We start from the raw sequence: 19,566 nt of genomic DNA on the forward strand, positions 1-19,566 counted from the left end.
AGCTTTTATTTTTTAAAATATATTTTTATTGATTTCAGAGAGGAAGGGGGAGGGTGAAAGAAATAGATCAATGATGAGAGAGAATCACTGATCAGCTGCTTCCCTTATGTGCTCCCACTGGGGATTGAACCCATAACCCAGGAATGTGCCCTGGACCAGAACTGAACCTGGGACACTTGTGTCTGCAGGCTGACACTCTATCCACTGAGCCAAACCAGCTAGGGCAGCTTTTATATACATAAATTTAAAACAAATTCTCCTCTACTTCCCCCTCTTGAGATCTTTGTTCTAATTTATTTATTCTCTGTTTTAGGTGTTTTCTAAAATAACATATTACTGAGCCTTGCTTTTTAATCAAAATCTGCATATCCCTGCCTTTTAACAGAATTTGGTCCCATTATACTTTAATGTAATGATTTCTATGCAGGACATTATTCATTCCACCTTAAATGGCTAAAGCACCTGTGGCAGCAGGTGAAGCACTCTGCCTCTCCCCGAGACCCAGGACACCTGCCACTCTCCGACCATCCCTTCGTCTTTCCTTCACCATGGCCCCAGGCAGGCAGAGCAGATGGACTCACCAGGGGTTATGAAGAACTAGTCAAAGCTTAGCTACTCATAACTCTGTTTGCTCTCATACAAAAATACAAGAGCCTTTTTTTAAAAAAAAAAAAACAATAATGTGAATTTATAGGCAGGCTGTGGCCATGATATTGTTAAAAGATTACAAATGACAATTTTCAAAATTTTTAAGGGAACAGCTAATAAGAGGAAACGAGCAAAACAACAAAAGATTCTTGAGTGAATGTTTGCACTAAGACAGCAATGAAGGACAAAGCTATCGATATATTTAAAAAGTAGTCCAGCCCTGACTGATGTTGCTCAGTGGTTAGAGCATTGGCCTGCACACCAAGCGGTCTTGGGTTTGATTCTCGGTCAAGGACAGGTGCCTGGGTTGTGGGTTAGATCCCTGGGCCCAGTCAACGTGCGTTTGGGAGGCAACCAATCGATGTGTTTCTTTCACATCAATGTTTCTGTCTCTCTCTCCTGCCTTCCCTTCCGCTTTCTCTAAAAATCCGTGGAAAAATATCCTCGGGTGAGTATTAAAGCACAAAAATTAAATAAAAATGAAAAATAAAAAGTATCTAGAGCTTCAATGATAACTGAAAAGTATTGCTTCGGAAACCTCCAGAGAAACCATCTATAATGATTTCTCAAGTATTTTTTTCTCTTTTGTATCTGCTTAGTAAGAAGTGGTTTTTATAAGATTTTTACCAACTTCATTATTATTTTTCTCTGCTTCAGGATAAAAAGAACATGTTTGATTTTGGGATTGATTAAACGTAACTATGATTGCTATAGAGAAAAGGTAAAGATAGAAACGATCTTTGAATATACCAATCATTTGAATACATTTTTTCAGGTAAACAATGTTCAAAATATCAGATTTTTTGTTTAGCACTTATAAAATACATACTGATACTCTAATGTAGAATATCTTTTGAAAAGTATAGGCAAAGCTAGACGTATTTAAAAATTTACCTTGTTTCTAATTGTTTTATACTAGATTGCAACTGCTGTAAACGCCTATCTGATGCTTCCTCTCTTCTTTGGGAAGTCACCATATCCTCCTCCTAGAAAATAAAGAAACTGGAAACTTATTCTGAGTATGTGAAAATTCAATTCATCATTCTAGAGCATAAAGCCTATAGTTCACTCTCTAAAACACACTATTAGAATATAATTTATAAGTTTAAAGCAGGACCGCTTGAGGAGCAAATCATATATATACTAAAAATGGTGAAGAGAATCTTCCTGTATTAGATACCATCAATCCTGTATAAAACAATCAATAATCAAATAGTCATTGCATATAGATTTCTACTACAGTATTTCTATAGAGCAGTCAATTTGCCTTTCAGACAAGCTCTGTTAACTAGGTTATACTGCATCCATTATAATAACAGGATAGTTCTTTGACATGGAGATGCTTTAAAATATATTTAGGTTTTATTTGAACAACCTTTAAAAAAATTCACTGCCTGTCTTTCCCTACCTTCTGGTGTGTTACTTTTTTGTAATACCATTTTAATTCTTCTATTGGCTTTTAGCTATATCTGTTTGGATTACTTTTTTAGGGTTGCTCTAGAGATTAAAATATGCATCTCTAACTTACTCCAATTTACTTAGAGTTAATATTTAATGAATTCAGAGAAAATGTCAAACCTTGCAGCAGTGTGTTTATTGCCATATACCATCCTAGTTTTTAGTGCCTGCCTGTCATATCTTACATCTGCATACTTCACAAATCCATCAAATACAGTGCTAAGTTCTGCTTTAAAGCAATCAAGTCTTTTAAGGTATTAATAAGAGAAAAGAAAAATATGTCGATATATTATTTCATAGTTATAATTCCTGTTGCTCTTCATTTCTTCCTATATCTAAGCTGCCATCTGTGTCACTTCCTTTCAGCCTAAGGAATTTTCTTCAGCATTTTTTAAGTACAGTTCTGCTAGTGACAACTTGTTTTTACCTGAAAATGCCTTTATTTGCCTGCATTTCTGAAGTACAGTTGCACTGCACATAGAATTCTTAGTGAGCATTTTGTGTTTTTTTTTTTGTTTGGTTTTTTTGCCTTCAGCACTTCAGATATATTATTCCAATGTTTTCTGCTCCCACAGTTTCTTGATGGGAAGTCAGCCATTACTCACGGCCGTTCCTGTTTATGCCATTTTTCTGTTGCGGTTTTCATGTCTTCACTTTATAACTGTCGGTGTTGTCAGGATGTATCTAAAAGTGATTTTCTTTGTGCTTGTCCTACTTGGGATTACTGAGATTTTTAGATCTGTTTATATTTTCTACCAAAGTTTAGAATTTTTCAGGCATTATCTTTTTAAACAACTTTTTGCTCCTTATCTTCTGCCTTTGCCTGCTAAATCCAATAGCTGGGTCCATAGAGAGTGAGTTTTACTGACTGCCCTCACTGCCAATAACTACACTTTCCTATCCAGTAAGTTTTGGTAGTTATTTCCAATATTATAATTTAGCTGACTAATTTTATATTTAAATGGAAAAATAATTCTTTTTTTCCAGCAGCCTGTTTAACCCCTAATCCAAATAGATCAGGAATAAAAGACATGGAAAACACTAAGCTATGGGCACTCAATCAGTTGTCTTAGAAATAAGAAAATACCTTCTTCTGCATCTGTCCTTGAAAATCTTCAGTCACTTGAGTTAACTGTTCCACTTTTGCAACTGCAACTCTCATATCTAACTTGGCTTGCCTAAAACAGAAAGTAAATTAGTACAGTTTTCATACACCATAAAGAATGTAAAAAATTAGAAAATGTAAATTTGGTAAAATCAGTACTGACTTTTGTGCACATGCATGCTTAGAAAGAATAATCTGCCAAGACCAGATCTGTATAATAGATGGTTTCCTCATTTCTATCTAATTTGCCTAATGATTCTACTTCTAAATAGTCTCTAAATTGTGTAATCCATTTTCACTTTCATTGTCCAAACTTTGGCTCCATCATTACTTCCCAAGACTATTCCAATAGATTACAAATTCAAATCTTCACTGTTGGCCTCCTCTTTAATTCATCCTCTATACTGCATCCTACCTGCCAAAAAGTTGAGTGATAAAAATTATCGTTTAATAATGATTTCTGGATTCTCCACTTCTTTGGGTACACAATCAACACTCCTCTGCATGGCCTTTAAGACTAGCCATCATCTGGTCTTCAAGAGTCTCATGTCTTGCCAATTCTCCCCATGTAGTTTATGTTCCAGGTATAACAAATTACAAGCCCACTGTTTCCTAAACACGACCCTGTCTATTTTTTTACCTGTTTGATTGGACTATCTCCCTCCCTCTTTTTATGATAACTTCTTCAATCTTTAGGACTTAGTTAAAAAAAATCTCCTCATTTCAAGTATTCCCTAACTTGTCTTAGCTAAAAGACCCTAAAATCCCAGTCCTCATCACTTTGTGCATTACTAACAGATACCCCCTCATGGAATTTGAAATTTATAAAAAATGAAATGAAGATCATTAAAGGCAAGGATAACATTTTTTAAATTGTTAAATCCTCAGTAGAGACCAGAGTGTCTAGCACATAGAAGTAAATATATTATAAATGAACGAAAGAGGACACAAGTAGAAAGGAGACAATCAAGGTATATCTTGATATTTTACTTATATCATGCCTAGCCAATTTGATATTTAGTGTGCAAATTCTAGAGTAATTTTGTGAATCTTTCATTTGAAACAGAATCTCTCTCCCACATAATTTAAAAACTTTTGAGATAATGGTCCTAAGACCTGTTTTGTAAGTCATGAAAAAAATTCTTAAAGTATTTAAATTATTATATTTAATTTACAGGCCAGGTACATGACATTTGTGCAATTGGGATGGGGGGGAGAGGGGGAATTTGTCCCTCAGCCCAGCCTGCACCCTCTCCAATCTGGGTCCCCTCAGGGGATGTCCGACTGCTGGTTTAGGCCAATCCCAGGTAGTCAGACATCTCTCTCACAATCGGGACTGCTGGCTCCTAACTGCTTGCCTGCCTGCCTGCCTGATTGCCCCTAACCACATCTGCCTGCCAGCCTGATCACCCCTTAACCGCTCCCCTGCAGGCCTGATTAACACTTAAATTAAGGTGACCAGACATCCTGCTTTTGGCAGGAGAGTCCCGATTTTTAACAATTTGTCCTGCGTCCTGCAATGTTTTAAAAAAGTCCCGATTTTTGGAAAGATTTGGACTTTTTAAAAATGCCGCAGGACACAGGACAAATTGTTAAAAATCGGGACTGTCCCGCCAAAAGCGGGACGTCTGGTCACCTTAACTTAAACGCTCCCCTGTTGACCCAATCGCCCCCAACTACCCTCCCCTGCCAGCCTGGTCATCCCCAAATGCCCTCCCCTGCTGGCCTGATCTCAACCCCAATTGCTGTCTCCTGCCAGCCTGGTCACCTCCAACTGTCCTTCCCTGAAAGCCTGGTCACCCCTAACTACCCTCCCCTGTTGACTTGATGGCCCCCAACTGCCCTTCCCCTGCTGGCCTGATTGCCCCAACTGCCCTCCTCTGCCAACCTGATCTCATCCCCAACTGCCTCCTCTGCCAGCTTTATCACCCCTAACTGCCTCTGAATGCCTGATCACCCCTAACTGTCCTGATCTCATCCCCAATTGCCTTACTCTGGTGGCCAATTTGGTTCTGATTGGTCGGTTTCTATGCCAGTCAGTGTCAAAAGCTCCGTCTTCTAGGTAGCCATTGGCTCCTCACAATTCACCCAGATTTGGTTCTGATTGGTCGGTTTCTATGCCAATCAGCATCTCTGGGCCTATATCCAGGCCTGATCATAGAGGTGGGGCTGATCAGCAGCTGCCACAGGCTGCTGGTGAGTGGCTGAGCTACTGACCACTGGGAGAGAGTGAGAGGCTTGGCTGCTGGCGAGGGAGAGAAAAATAGGATCTGATCACCCTGCTTTTCTATCTGGGTCTGCCACTGCTGATCAGCCCCACCTCTCTCTCTCTCTGAGAGGTCAGCAGTTATGCCCACGCTGAATGTCTGCCCTTGATTCCTGGACGAGAAATGAAAAGTGGGATTTGTGATGTGCTGCTTAATATCTGAACCTGTCATGTAACCTCCAGCCAGGATTTGTTTACTGATGATTTTCACCTGGAATAACTGATAGCCGGGTTGGGCTATGTGACTAATGGGAAGAAGAAAAAAAAAAAGCCCAGCCTTGAGCTTTCCTGAAGCCAAAATTCACTGCACACATGTTGGTAGTTCAATCTGGAGACAAAGCATGTCTTTGTCTGAATAAAGACCCTGGGGCACTTTGCCTGTGCTGTCTTTTTTTTCTTTTCTTTTCTTTTTTTCTGCACAATATCCTTTACTTTTACGCAAAAGCCTTAAGTGAGTAGCTCTGTGGAGCCTGGTAAGTCCCTTCAAATATTCAAACTTTGAATCGTTAGAGGAACCAACAAAAATAATCCTAATTTTATTTTATGAGGAAACTTCATTAACTATATGTTTATAATATTTAACATGTAAATGTTGTAGATATGTCTGCTTGTGTACAAATTATAGCAAGGTCAAAATTAATTTTTATTTTAGAAAAATAAATTTGATAAAAAATAAACAATTACTAAACAATATGGATGTCACAACTACCCACATATTTTATTTTTGCCCTATAGGAATATTTTAAAAAGCACATTATTTCATTTTCACACATGCTTCATTGTTAAACAATTTCAAATTTCTGGGATTTATCTTTAATTTAATATTAATCTTTATAAATATTTCTAAAAAACAAAGCTTTGCTCTGTTATGCAAAGTATAACCAAGTATAAAAGACAGGATATAGTACTGTAAATTATAGCATTACCTTAGACACATATTAAAATGCTTAAGCATCATTACATGCTTTTGAGATTTAACATCAAACAGAAAGAGTCTACTTTATAAATTTTTTATCAGTTTCTTTTGCAGTCTTACATTAAGGAAATACTAGAAATGTTTATAATAACTTCCATACAATGAAAAGTGATAAGAATCTGAGCAAAATAAGATACAGATTTTACTTATTTGATCTACAGTCTGGTTTTCCTTTTTAAAATAAAAGAGAAATACATCGTTTGGTATTTTAATAAGTGTTCCTACAATTATACAATACTGTAGTAAAGCCAATCATTTGTGTTTAAAAAAATTTTGATTTTGATTTTTTGTTAATCCTCACTGGAAGAGATGATTTTTCCCATTAATTTTTAAAGAGAGTGGAAGGGATTTGGAGAGACAGAGAGAAACCATGTGAGAGAGACACATTGATTAGATGCCTCTCAGGGACCGGGGATCAGCCTTGTGTCCTTGATCGGCATTGAACCTGGGACCCTTCAGTCTGCAGGCTGACGCTCTATCCACTAAGCCAAACCAGCCAGGGCTATGTTTAAGTATTTTGGGAATACCCAAACTTAATTTTACACAAAGTTCTGAAACTTTAAGATAATTTCTGCTTTAGAAAACTGATGTTAAACAGCAAAACTGTGAAAATTTTTTATTTTGTTTTCTTCTTTCAATCTTCAATGGCTATCAATGTTTATACCTATTAAAAAGACAGTCTACCAAGAAAACTCTGAAAGCAAAAGGTATTAATAATCCACAGACTGAGCTGTCAAAACGTTAAAACAGAGGCGCTTGAGTTTTTAAAAATTTAATTCAAAATTATACAAAAAGTAGTTCAAATTCTAATTTCCATGTCAGAATATAAGTTTCTAATATATCAGTTATAGTTGTCTACACCTTCTGTTCATGAACATGAGCTTTCCCCAATTCTGTATGCACAGGCTCTCAGTCTCATTCATTTACAAGGTCTGGGGCTAGTCTCGTCATCAGTTTTTCACACCTCAATAAAGCTAATTCTGAGGTACAGCCATTGTTTTATGTTTATCATTTGTCAACATGTTTGTCTTTACAAAATGATTGCAAACAATGATTAAAAATATGGTTTTAGAGTCATATTACTTTGGGTATCACTGACAAACTGGAGAATATTTAAATTCATTTTCTCTTATTAAGTAGGCTTATGCAATGGACATGCTCAACAATGTTTATCAAGTTGTGATGCTTGAGACACACAAGGCATGTTGGAAGGTGGTACAAAACACACAGGGATAGGTGAGACACAGTAATCTTTAGGAGGGCCACAAAGCACACTTTAAGCATCACCAAAGTTTAAAATAAAGTTTTATGATTCAAAGTAGGTAGTACATTTGCATTTGTTCAAAGAATACTTAAGTGGGAGATATTTAAAAAAAAATTGGCAGAGGACTAGTAAGTCTCATAAACATAAAAAGAGAAAGCTTCAAGAAGGAGCAGAATAAGCATAAAGGTAGGAACCTATAGGGCCTACTCAGGGAAGGTAGGAAATAAGAAAGGCGATGAAAATTAGTGTCAGTGACCTTAATTGACAAGTTAAACAATCTGTATTCATTTAAAGGCAAAGGAAGCTATTTGAAGAGTGGGATCAGGGCTGCACTTTAGGGATTTAAACCTGACATCTGTGAAAAACAATGGACTAGAATAATGGTTCATTCTGTCTCTATCTAGCCAATATATCATAATAAATGAACAAGAAGCAGCAAAAGGCTAAACCAGAGTGATAGCAACAATGAATAAGCAGTTCCACTGAGAGGCATAGATTTGACAAAGATAGAATTTAAGAGATTCTATTCAATCATTTTTTAAACAAATATTTGTTGAATGCTTATACTATGCCAGGCATTGAGCTTCAAGTGCTGGTGGCTCATACAGCTGCTTTGGTTTTTATTTTTATTAAGTTTTATTATGGTGACATTGGTCAAAATGAACATGCAGGTTCCAAAATCTGTATATAGCACCATGTGTCCACCACCCTAAGTCAAGTCTTGCTTTGTTTTCCTAACTATATTTCAGGAACCCTGTATTTACTTCACGGAGCACCTACAAAAACTAACAAAGCACTGTTAATTCAGTGGTAAACAAGAGAGACAAACTATTCCCATAAAGTTTACATTGCTGTGAAGAGATTCGGATAACATGTAAACATATAAATTAGGTAATTTTAGAAGTGATAATTCTCTGAAGAATATGATATAAAACAATGAGAGACCTGGGTCCTCAGGGATAACCTGTGTAAGGGATATTTGAATTAAGACCTAAAGCATGATAAGCCAACTTAAAATTTAGGGTGAAAGAGTTACAGGCAGAGTAAATTTACAATAAATGTAAAGAGTATGAGAAAAGCACTTAAAGAAATGGTACTTAGCTAGGATGTATCACTAACAGGAAGGTAGAAGATAAAGCAGAGAGGAAGGCAGAAGTCAGATCATGTAAGTGCAGAAAGTCCTCAATCAAGAAGAGGCAACAACCAAGGAAAATGGGCCATTTTGTTTTAAACCAAAAAGGTACCAGTAATCCTGAGGAGAAGAAGACTAGAGAGGCAGGACCAAATCCAAATTGAAAGAAATTCCAGAAACCCTAGAGCATATACACTCTTCTTCCAAGCAATTTCAAAGACTAGAAAGGATAAACTATAGTAAAATGATGAATCATCAGGGGGTGGGAGGTCTTGGAAGAGCCCCACAGAGAGAGACTAAACTTTTAAAACGAATATAAGTGAAGGAACAAGATATAAGAAGAAAAAGAAGAGATTTGGGGTTGTACAGTATGCAAGAAATGGGAATAGAGCTTACTAGAAAAGATAAAATAAGAGAAGAAGGCTTCATCTAGTGCCAGGAGTTATAGCAGCAACAGTGTAGGTAAGGCTGATTTTTCCATAGCTAGGAAGGGAAATACCTGCCTATTTATGATATTAATACTAACTCTCAAACTACTAGCATCTGCTTTGTAAGCATTACCCATGCCTATCTATTTGGATAGGTCATACGCTAAAGTAGAATGGAAGAGAGTAAAGATAATGAGAGTCATAAAATACTACAACACTGCAAAGAAAATCATATTTCCATTACAGAGCTGAGGAAACTGAAGTTCATTTGGTTAAGTAACCTGGCCAAGTCAATGAACCAGAAACAGAATACAAAATAGAAAATAAAAAATAAGAAAACAAAACTAGAACTGTCTTATTTCAAAGCCTACGCTATTTATACTTCATACTACACAGAAGCATATTTTTAGGTGTGCAAATGTGAATATTTGCAAAATAAAATTATCAATAAAATACATATTTTGAAATAAATCAGTAATCAATTTTTAGAGGCAAAACTTCCAAACAGCAAAGTTATAGATCTTTTCCTACTCTTGAACAATATGTTCTGGACATGAAGTCTAATATTCTTCTTTCTGACCTTTAAAGATTAAGCACGAACAATATGCTAGTAAACATTTGAGTAATGGGTAACTGTAATTAAAACAGTGTGAACAGACAGAAAAATGACAGCAAAGCCTTATTTCTTAAAACATGTTTTCCATGCTCAGAAGACTAGCAGCCAGCACATAAGGAACTGTCTGGCAATTCTTCTGACTAAGCTCAGGCCATTTCTCACATGGGACAGTTTCCAAGAGACTATGAATCAAACATAGTAATCCAGGGATTCCAGATTTCCATTGCATTCTTATAACAGAAGACACAATATCATTCAAATTGGGACATAAATCAGCTGAGAAAAAACTATTATCTCAGCTAAAATAAAACTATTACCTGGCAAAGGTACATATATTTTTGAAAAGAGATCACATAAAAATTATTGGCACATACAATGTTTTTGAAGAAAAAGATTAAAAATGAATGCAATAAATATGCAGACTGATTTATGTAATTTAGCCTTTGTTGCATTAAACATAATAGACTGATATAAAGAATCACACTGATATCAAATTGCTCTTATGTTTTTTTAATAAAACTACTTATTTAAAAATCCTTTCATTATCACATTTTAAATATTTTTTGGATTTTATTTCACATTTAAATAGAGCACTAACCATTAAAAAATAATTAAATGCATCTATCATGCATTCAAACTTTGGGATGATTGGTACTAAAAACATTTAAAAGTCGGTATAACTTAAAGCCTGGATCCATATTGAGGAACACTGAAAATCTTTTCATTCATTTTGCAAAGCTACTATCAGTTATATTAAAAATGGTTTTCTCTGGTGTGTTGTTGTTGAAATCAACCATTATGTGTCACATATTACTGCATAGCTGAAGAATATAAAATGTAATTTTTACAATGACACTCCAAGAAGATAGTTGTGCCCCCACAAGATCAATGATAAAAGTACACAAAGAGAAAACCCACAAAAATTAGTTTAGCCGTGCCCCTCCTGTGAAGTGCAATTTAATTAATTATTTAATTAACTGAATCACTCAACAATGTTTTTTGAGCACTTGCTGGCAAGATAAAAATGACTAAATTATGAGCCATATCTTTAAGGATCTTAAAAGCTAGCAAGTAGAGATTAACTTATAAAGAATAAAAGTATACTAGAGTGAAAGAAATGCAAGGAGAGAAGCTACAACTAGGATCTGCAGCTACAGCTGAGGCACAAAGGATGGTACACCTGATTCTACCTGGGGAGGAAGAAACTATAAAGATTCAGAAAAAGATTTCTAGAACATGTGACACTTGAATGTTGAGAGGATATTTATCAGAGAAGAGCATTTCAGGCAGCCTGATCAATGTGAACGAAATTAGGGAGTTAGGAAGCAGCATGGCTTGTTTGGAAAACTAAAAGTAGTTTAGAAAATTGAGGTGAGGAGTGACAAGATCTAAAGTAGTCAGGGGTCAAGTCATAGAGGACTTTAGGTTGTGCCGAGTAACTTGGATTACATTTAGTAGCCTTTGAAGGAGAGTGACATGATCAGATTTCATTTTAGAAAGATCATCCTGATGACAGCATGAAAAAGAAAGATAGGGAAGGAATAAACCAATTTGGAGGTCACTCAGATGAGATGATGGACTGAACAAAGGCAATAACAACACAGTGACGTAGAAGTGAAGGATCTGAGAGAGATTTGGGAGGCAGAGTTGAGGCACAGGAGAATTTAAGATACCTCCTAGTTTTATGAAGCAGAAACTGGATGGTGCCAGTCACAAACATAAAGATTCAGGATACATGATAGATAATAAGCTCAGAGAGCCTGCTGAGTTTCAAGTGCCTCTGAACCATCTGGGTGGAGACAACCAAGAAAACCTTGAGCTAGAAATACTGAATGGGGTCTCATCTTTAGTGAGATCACTGAAGCCACAAAGTGTGCATGAGATTAAACAGGTTAAGGTAATTTTAGGCTATCATATCACACATAAACTTATTAAAGGTCGTTTCTACTCCAGAGCACATTTGTGTATGTCTAAGTTCTCAGTAAATATAAAATAAATTGGCAAGTTACAGATTCTATATATGAAGTGTAGAGGCCCGATGCACGAAATCTGTGCAAGGGGTTTGGCCTTACAGCTGTGGCAGCTTGCCTCAGCCCTTGCAGCCCTGGCTTCATCTGGAAGGACATCCGGAAGGTCGTTCGGCTGTCTGGTCTAATTAGAATATTATGCTTTTATTATTATAGATACTATCTATGTATGCTAATAAGATCATTCCTTAGTGGCTAAAATATCCTATATAATAAAAGGGTAATATACAAAGTGACCCTAATGACTGAATGATGAGCTATGATGAGCACTGACCACCAGGGGGCAGACGCTCAATGCTGGAGCTGTCCCCTGGGGGTAGTGCACTCCCACAGGGGGAGCTCTGCTCAGCCACAAGCCTGGCTGATGGCCATGAGCACAGGAGTGATGGCTGGAGCCTCTCCCACCTCCTTGGCAGGGCTCCTGGACTGCAAGAGGGCACAGGGCAGGCTGAGGGACCCCCCACCGCATAAATTTTCGTGCACCAGGCCTCTAGTTTTAAATAAACATTCTGATGGTGCCACAAGGATAACACAGACCCCTATGCAAATACTTTAGTCAGTCTGTATAGCACATCCTTTACCAAGATAATATTGGTTATTCCTGAAAAATATAAACAGATGAAGCCGAAGCTGGTTTGGCTCAGTGGTAGAGCGTTGGTCTGAGGACTGAAAGGTCCCAGGTTCGATTCTAGTCAAGGGCATGTACATTGGTTGCGGGCACATCCCCGGTAGGGGATGTGCAAGAGGCAGCTGGTCGATGTTTCTCTCTCATCGACATTTCTAGCTCTCTATCTCTCTTCCTTCCTCTCATAAAAAAATCAATAAAATATATTTAAAAAATATATATATATATATACACACACACACACACACACACAGATGAAAATCCTTTCCTTCAAAGACTTTACAAGGAAGATATAAAATATGAGCAGGCAAGACTTGAATTACAACCATGTCCATAACTCAGTGGGACATACATTGGAAACAAATATTTACGACAAAAAAGCACTTAAAGAGAAATAGCACAATATTTGTTTAAATTAATTAATGATGAGAAGAGCCACAGGAACAGTAAAAATCTGATAGAATGAATGAGAGAAGTCTTCCTGGAGATGGCAAGTTTTAACCAGGCTTAGAAAGTTATAACATTTTTGACAAACAGAATAATGACCAAAGGCAAAAGGGAAGGAACCAAAATTTTGTTCCATGAGTAACAGTAAGATACTGGTGTGAGCAGTTTGTACATAGCTAGAGTGCTGGGGAAAACCAGGTGAAGTAGGTTTTTGGAAAATAGGCTGAAGAGTTTCATCTGCTATGACAGGGCATCACCAGGATTTCTCAAAAGGAAAATGATGAAAAGCTTTAATTATAAATTCACAGGATTCTACTTTTTCTTGTACCATAACAGCAGACAAATGAAACCAGTATATTTTCAGTATAAGTACAAACTTAATGCTGGTGTTTAAAGAGTTTCCGATCTAGTTATTCTTGGCATGGTTATATAGGGCATCTCAAAACCTACATTCTGGTAACGTCAATATGCCCATCATTCCGAATCTGTCAAACTGGAAAGCAATACCCTCCTCCTTAAAAGAAGCATCTGCTTATCCTTCTGTTCCTTCAAGTCTGTGTCAGGAAAAGCAAGCATTAGTTTTATGTATACAACTCTGAATTGCTTAATGTTAAACCATGGAATACTGCCAGTAAATATTATGGCAAGACTGCTCATGGACAATGAAATGTTAAGACCTTTTAGAAAACCACAACTAGCTTTATCAATCTCTATTGATAGTCTTTGGGCCTGAATGTCCAAAAGCCAAATGAGATGTCAAAAATAATGTAGCCACACTCATCATCCTTTCTTTAACAAGCAGTTCTCATTGACTTCCTTACTTTTGTGAATACCGTTAGACAACCAGGTATAGAAACTCACTAAAATAGCAATTACAACATATGAGTTCTAATTTGGCTTTTTTCATGAAACCTGTATGATCCTATTAACAAGTCACCCTAATAAATTTAACAAAAAAACATTTAAAAAGTAGAAAGTTAAAGACGATCATTAAATTACCTTTAGCAATAAAATTCCATGATTCCCCCTGCCCTTTATCCCAATATCACCACGTTCTGCTCATTTTCCCTATACAAAAATATTTATATGCATTTTTGTTTTCTATTTCCATTATCATTATATGATCACAGGTCTTTATGAACCAATTTTCTTACTCATCTTTCTTCCAGGACCTCGCACCCTGTTTTATACTACATACACCATATTCTTTCTTTTTCCACTCTTTTCTGAACCTTAAGTGCAGAGTTAAATTAATCACACTATTCTTTCCATGATCTGTTATTATTAACTGTGAACTGTTACTCTCATTTGTTAATTTTTGTTTACCTGTGCATTCTCAATCCTTTTCTCATTCTCTTCATCTTGTGGTTCACATTAAAATGTGAAATATACTTCAGAGATATCTATCTATCTATCTATCTATCTATCTATCTATCTATCTACATATATACCTATCTATATAAAGCCTAAGTGACCATTGCAACCGAATGGACGACCGAACAACAGGCTGCATGGGGCGAACAGGCTGGCTGGGGGACAGTTGGGGGCAAACTGGCCAGTAGGAGGGGGGAGTTGGAGGTGACCAGGCTGGTGGGGGGGCAGTTAGGGGTGACCAGGCCAGCAGGGGTGACTAGGCCAGCATGGGGGCAGTTAAGGATAGTCAGGCAGGCAGCAAGTGAGCTTTAGGAGCCAGTGGTCCCGGATTGTGAGAGGGATGTCAGACTGTCGGGTTAGGCCTGGGAATTGGACATCCCCTGAGGGGTCCCAGATTGGAGAGGGTGCAGGCTGGGCTGAGGGAATTCTCTCCCTCCCACCCCCACCACATGCATGAATTTTGTGCACTGGGCCTCTAATATATAAAAATTATATATTGCTATTTGCATGTGGTTTTATGCTATAGATAATATCTTTTTACTTTTAACATACAAACCCTGTTTTATAGATCCATGTTGCTGTAACTACATCTTTACCTGTAAACACATGTTCCTAAATGATACATAGCATTCCACAGGATGCAGTTACTGCATTTTACCTATTTCCTTGGTGACAGACACCTAGGTTGCCTCCAATTCCCTACTTCTACAAAGAGTCTTATTCCACAGAGGTAATCACTAATTAGAAGTTAGGGTATGTCATTCCAGGAAATGTTTTTATTTTATTTTTTTATATACAGACATTTTATTCTTTTACTATATAAGTTAACATAGATATATATCTAAATATATAAGGTATATATAACTGTATATATATATCTATATATATATATAATCAACACACACTATTATTTAAAACATTTAAAATGTATATAAATTGCATCATTCTTTAAGCTCCTTTTGCACTTGTTATTACATTCCACATTATATTTTTGACATTGATAACTGGGTGTGAAGAAGTATCACAATACTTCAACATGTGTTTTCCTGATTGCTATGCCTTTTTACCATCCAGAATGAGTTCTATGTTTTTTAATGGTTTGTGTGAATATGAAAAAAGAGTAGAATCTGAAGTACTCTTGTTAAAACTACAATGACCCCTGCAGTGGATTGAATAGTGACTATACCCCCTACCAGAAACTTTATTTGGGAATAAGGACTTTGTAGAAGCAATTAAAATAAGGATCTCAAGATGGATTATCCTAGATTAGAATGGGCTCTAAATCCTGACTTTTATGCTTATGAAAGAGGAGAGAGTACACAGAGAGACAGAAAACAAAGCAAAGTGAAGATGAAGGTGAGAGATGAGAGTTATGCTGCCACAAGCCAAGCCAAGAAGCACCTCAGGCTACCAGCAGCTGCAGAGGCAAGGAAAGATTCTCCCCCAAAGCCTCAGGGGACCACCGCCCGACTAACCCCTTGATTTCAAACATCTAGCCTCCAGAACTAGAAGGAATAAATTTGTTGTTTCAAGCCACCAATTATCATTTGTGATGGCAGGTGGGAAGCTAATACAACCTCTATGTTGCTGAAGTTAATGAACTCATCCTGCTTTACCTAGCACTGACTGCACTTCACTCAGCAATCATTTCTTCCTCCTTAATATACGTCCTTCACTTAACCTCCAGGATATACTTCCTTGTGTCCCCTATCTCATTGGTCTCTTCTCAGCCTCTTTTGTTGATTCCTCCTCCTTATCCTTACGACTCTGAGCCCAATTGTAGGTTCATCTCTCTTTTCGATATACACTACAATTTAAAGATATTTGTAAATGTCTGTAGCATAGAACAGACCACACAAATAGCTATTGACAGGAACATAAAAGGGAAGGTGGGGAAAAAACTGATGGGAAAAATTATAGCATCACAAGTTCCTCTGAAGAAAAACAACTAGTAATACTAAAATAACAAAATTAATTTTTAAAATACCTAAGTTGTTTTCGGAGTTGCTCGATTTCCACACTTTGTTCAGTTATTGTTTTCAGCAAGTGTTGGTTACCCTACCATAAAAAAAAAAAAGAATATTCAGTATCAGAACATTTAAAACTACTTCTTTAACACCCAGAAACCAATGGAAATTTTATACATCAAGAATGAACTCTCAGAAAGAGAAACTAAAAATATATATATCATCAACAAACCCATTTATTAATGCAACAAAAAACTTAAGATACTTAGGAATAAACTTAACCAAGGATGTAAAAGAACTGTACTTGGAAAACTACAGGATGTTGAAAAAAGAGATGAGAAGATATAAACAATTGGAAGAATATACCATGTTCAGGAGTTGATAGAATTAACATCATTAAAATGAGCATACTACCCAAAGCAATCTATAGATTCAATGAAATCTCTATTAAAATACTAATGGTATATTTCACAGATCTAGAACAAATACTCCAAAATTTATGTGGAACCAAATAAGATCCTTGAATAGCAGCAGCTATCTAAAGAAAGAAGAACATAGTTGGAGGAATCACAATATTGGATATCAATTATATTACAAAGCCACTATAATAAAAACAGTTTGGTTCTGGCACAAGAACAGGCATATAGATCAATGGGGGGTAGGGACAAATGTGATACCTGAATCAATAAAGATATTAAAATAAAAAAGAATATATGCATACTTATGTTCACAGCAATGTTATTTACAGTAGTTAAGCTCTGGAAACAGCCTAAGTGCTTATCAGTAGATTAGTGGATAAAAAAGCTATGTTACCAATGGGATATTATGCAGATATAAAAAAGGATCTATTATCAAGTAGCCTGGAGGGATGTGGAAATGACTGTGCTAAGTGAAATATATCAATCAAAGAAATATCACATGATCTCACTTATATATGGAATCTAATGAACACAATAAACTTGTGAATAAAATAAAACCAGAGGCATGGAAACATGGAAGAGACCGAAGAAACTCAAAGAAAAGAGAGGCAGGGTGTGAGCGAGAAGAAATTAACCAAAGAAATTATATGCATCGCCCATGAATACAGCCAATAGGGTGGTGGGGGGCAAAGGGAGAAAAAAAAAAAAAGAGGGGATCTGTAATATTCTCAACAATAAAATAATTTTTAAAAGGTAAGGAGAAAAATAAGGAGTGCCTACCAAGGAAAAAAACAACAACCCTTCCTCTTTTAAAGATTAACTCTAGGGCATATAAGTAGAAAAATAAAATGAAATAATGACAATAATTAGATGTTTTGAGGGTAAAACAGAACCCTCTACTACTTCAGTGTCACCCACTTCCCTCCAACTACCTGCCTGTGCATTTCCGCCTTCTGGCTTTCTCTGGCCACCTGAGCCTCCTCTGCTCACCTAACTATGCAAAGGCTGTGGGTGTTGTAGAATTCATGCCCCCACTGCTCTGGAAGAGCCTGATAACAACGAATAAAGGGAACTGGTATGAAAACACCCCGAACTCCTGTGTCCCATGGCAGAATAACCTAGTCTATGCTGGCTTCCACAGTTCATGAGCAGAATTAAGTTTCAGTTACCCACAATGTTAATTCACTTGACTGTTGAAAACCCTTACTGGCTGTCTCTCTTCCCTTCCTAGTCTCACTTCCCCACTCCCTTACTGGTGCTTCCTGTATTATTTATAATACTAAAAGGGTAATATGCTAAATAGACTAGATATCTTTTCAGGTGACCTTCCAGATAAAGCCAGGAAGGGGACAGCGGGTGGGGGCAGGGGCCAAGCCCCTTGCAGGAATTTCGTGCATCAGGCCTGTAGTCTCTAAATAAACTACATGCTTTGTAACCCTTTTCTTAGGGTCTACTTGTGAAGGAAACTAAAGTAAGATATGAAGCACTTTTCCATGTGTAGAAATTTTTTTCTAAGGAAACTGATTTTCTCCTGTAAGTGCTGCTTTTACAATGGTGGTACAAATTCCTTATTTCTCTCTATATGCCTTAGATGCAGAGCCATATGGATGACAGTTACTGATAGTCGTGATTTCAGTCTCTTCCTTCTCAACGGATCATACATACATTTCTCCAGCAAAAGTTCCAGAAGCAATTTTCATTTTGCTTCTCTAATACTCTACTTAATACAATGGTATTGACTTCATATTGTTAATACACCATTGTATTTCCCTCTGCCTGGGATGTCCTCCTTCTGCCAGCATTCATCTCTCTACATTCCATGTCATCCGCTCAATGTAAGGCAGAATTAACTGTTTCCTTTTTGCATTTTGATAAAATTTTATATGTACTTTTATAATATATATTGCATTATATTTAAAGTTTATGTATTTCTGGCTACAATATGAGCCATTTTTTTTTGAGGACTAGCTTCTTCCAGAACTCACAGTGTCACTTAGGATATGTACCTGATTTAGCACATTCTAAGTACTTATACCTTTGAGGATTGAATGAATGAATGTCTTTATGAGACCTGAAAGAAGGCATCTGGACTGCATATTTATCTTTATGTTGAGAAGTAGACTACTGCAGACTAGAATTTAGTATTCAATTAACAGACAACAATTTAAGAGACTAAGTATCACATACAGAGGAAGAACTAGAAATAAGGAGGCAAATTATACCACAGCCAAAAAAATAACAACAGCAGCAACAAAAAAAAATAGCAATAAAACCTGGGTGTAACAATGGAAATGAGTCAAGAAAGACATATGATTATATGCAAATAACTGAAGGGCAGACTTGAAGAAGTGAGCTTCCTATAGCATTGACCTATGCACCAGGAGGTCACAGGTTTTATCCTCCAAAAGATAAAACTGGGCATAAGTGAGAAAAAATCTGATGAGAGATTTCTAGCTTTCCAGTAATCAGAGTTGGAAGGAAAAGGCTGCTAGGGGAAGTATAATATCTCTTACAGGGGATATTCAAAACAGGCTAAATTACCATCTAACTGAAAAGCATTTAATAGAAGGATCTCTTTTTCATTTAGGGAAGTAGATGACCTTTAATATAATTTCAAATTCTCTTGTGAAGCTCTTTTAACAACTTCAGCCCAAACTGATTCACTTCTCTGAATTCCTTTATACTATCTGTATTATACCATTAACTAGGGACCCGATGCATGAAATTCATGCAAGTGTAGGCCTTCCTTCCCCGGCTGGTGGCACCAGCTTCCCTCTGGCACCTGGAACCCGGGCTTCCCTCGAAGCCCAGGCT

General features: G+C 36.8%; 1 protein-coding gene across 2 annotated transcripts in view; it reads right to left on the bottom strand.

The window, feature by feature from the left end:
- SCLT1 (sodium channel and clathrin linker 1) overlaps window positions 1–19,566 on the bottom strand; it is an 83,689-nt gene that overhangs the window by 44,082 nt on the left and 20,041 nt on the right. For both annotated transcript variants that reach the window (XM_084884604.1, XM_084884603.1), the window contains 3 exons: window positions 16,354–16,424; window positions 3,194–3,284; window positions 1,543–1,634 (listed from right to left, as the gene is read on the bottom strand). In XM_084884604.1, the coding sequence (XP_084740730.1) occupies window positions 1,543–1,634; window positions 3,194–3,284; window positions 16,354–16,424 (254 nt within the window). The remainder of the gene's footprint in view (window positions 1–1,542; window positions 1,635–3,193; window positions 3,285–16,353; window positions 16,425–19,566) is intronic.

The sequence above is a fragment of the Pipistrellus hanaki genome (genome assembly GCF_964339955.1).
Source record: "Pipistrellus hanaki genome assembly, chromosome: 5".
Classification (NCBI taxonomy): Eukaryota; Metazoa; Chordata; class Mammalia; order Chiroptera; family Vespertilionidae; genus Pipistrellus; species Pipistrellus hanaki.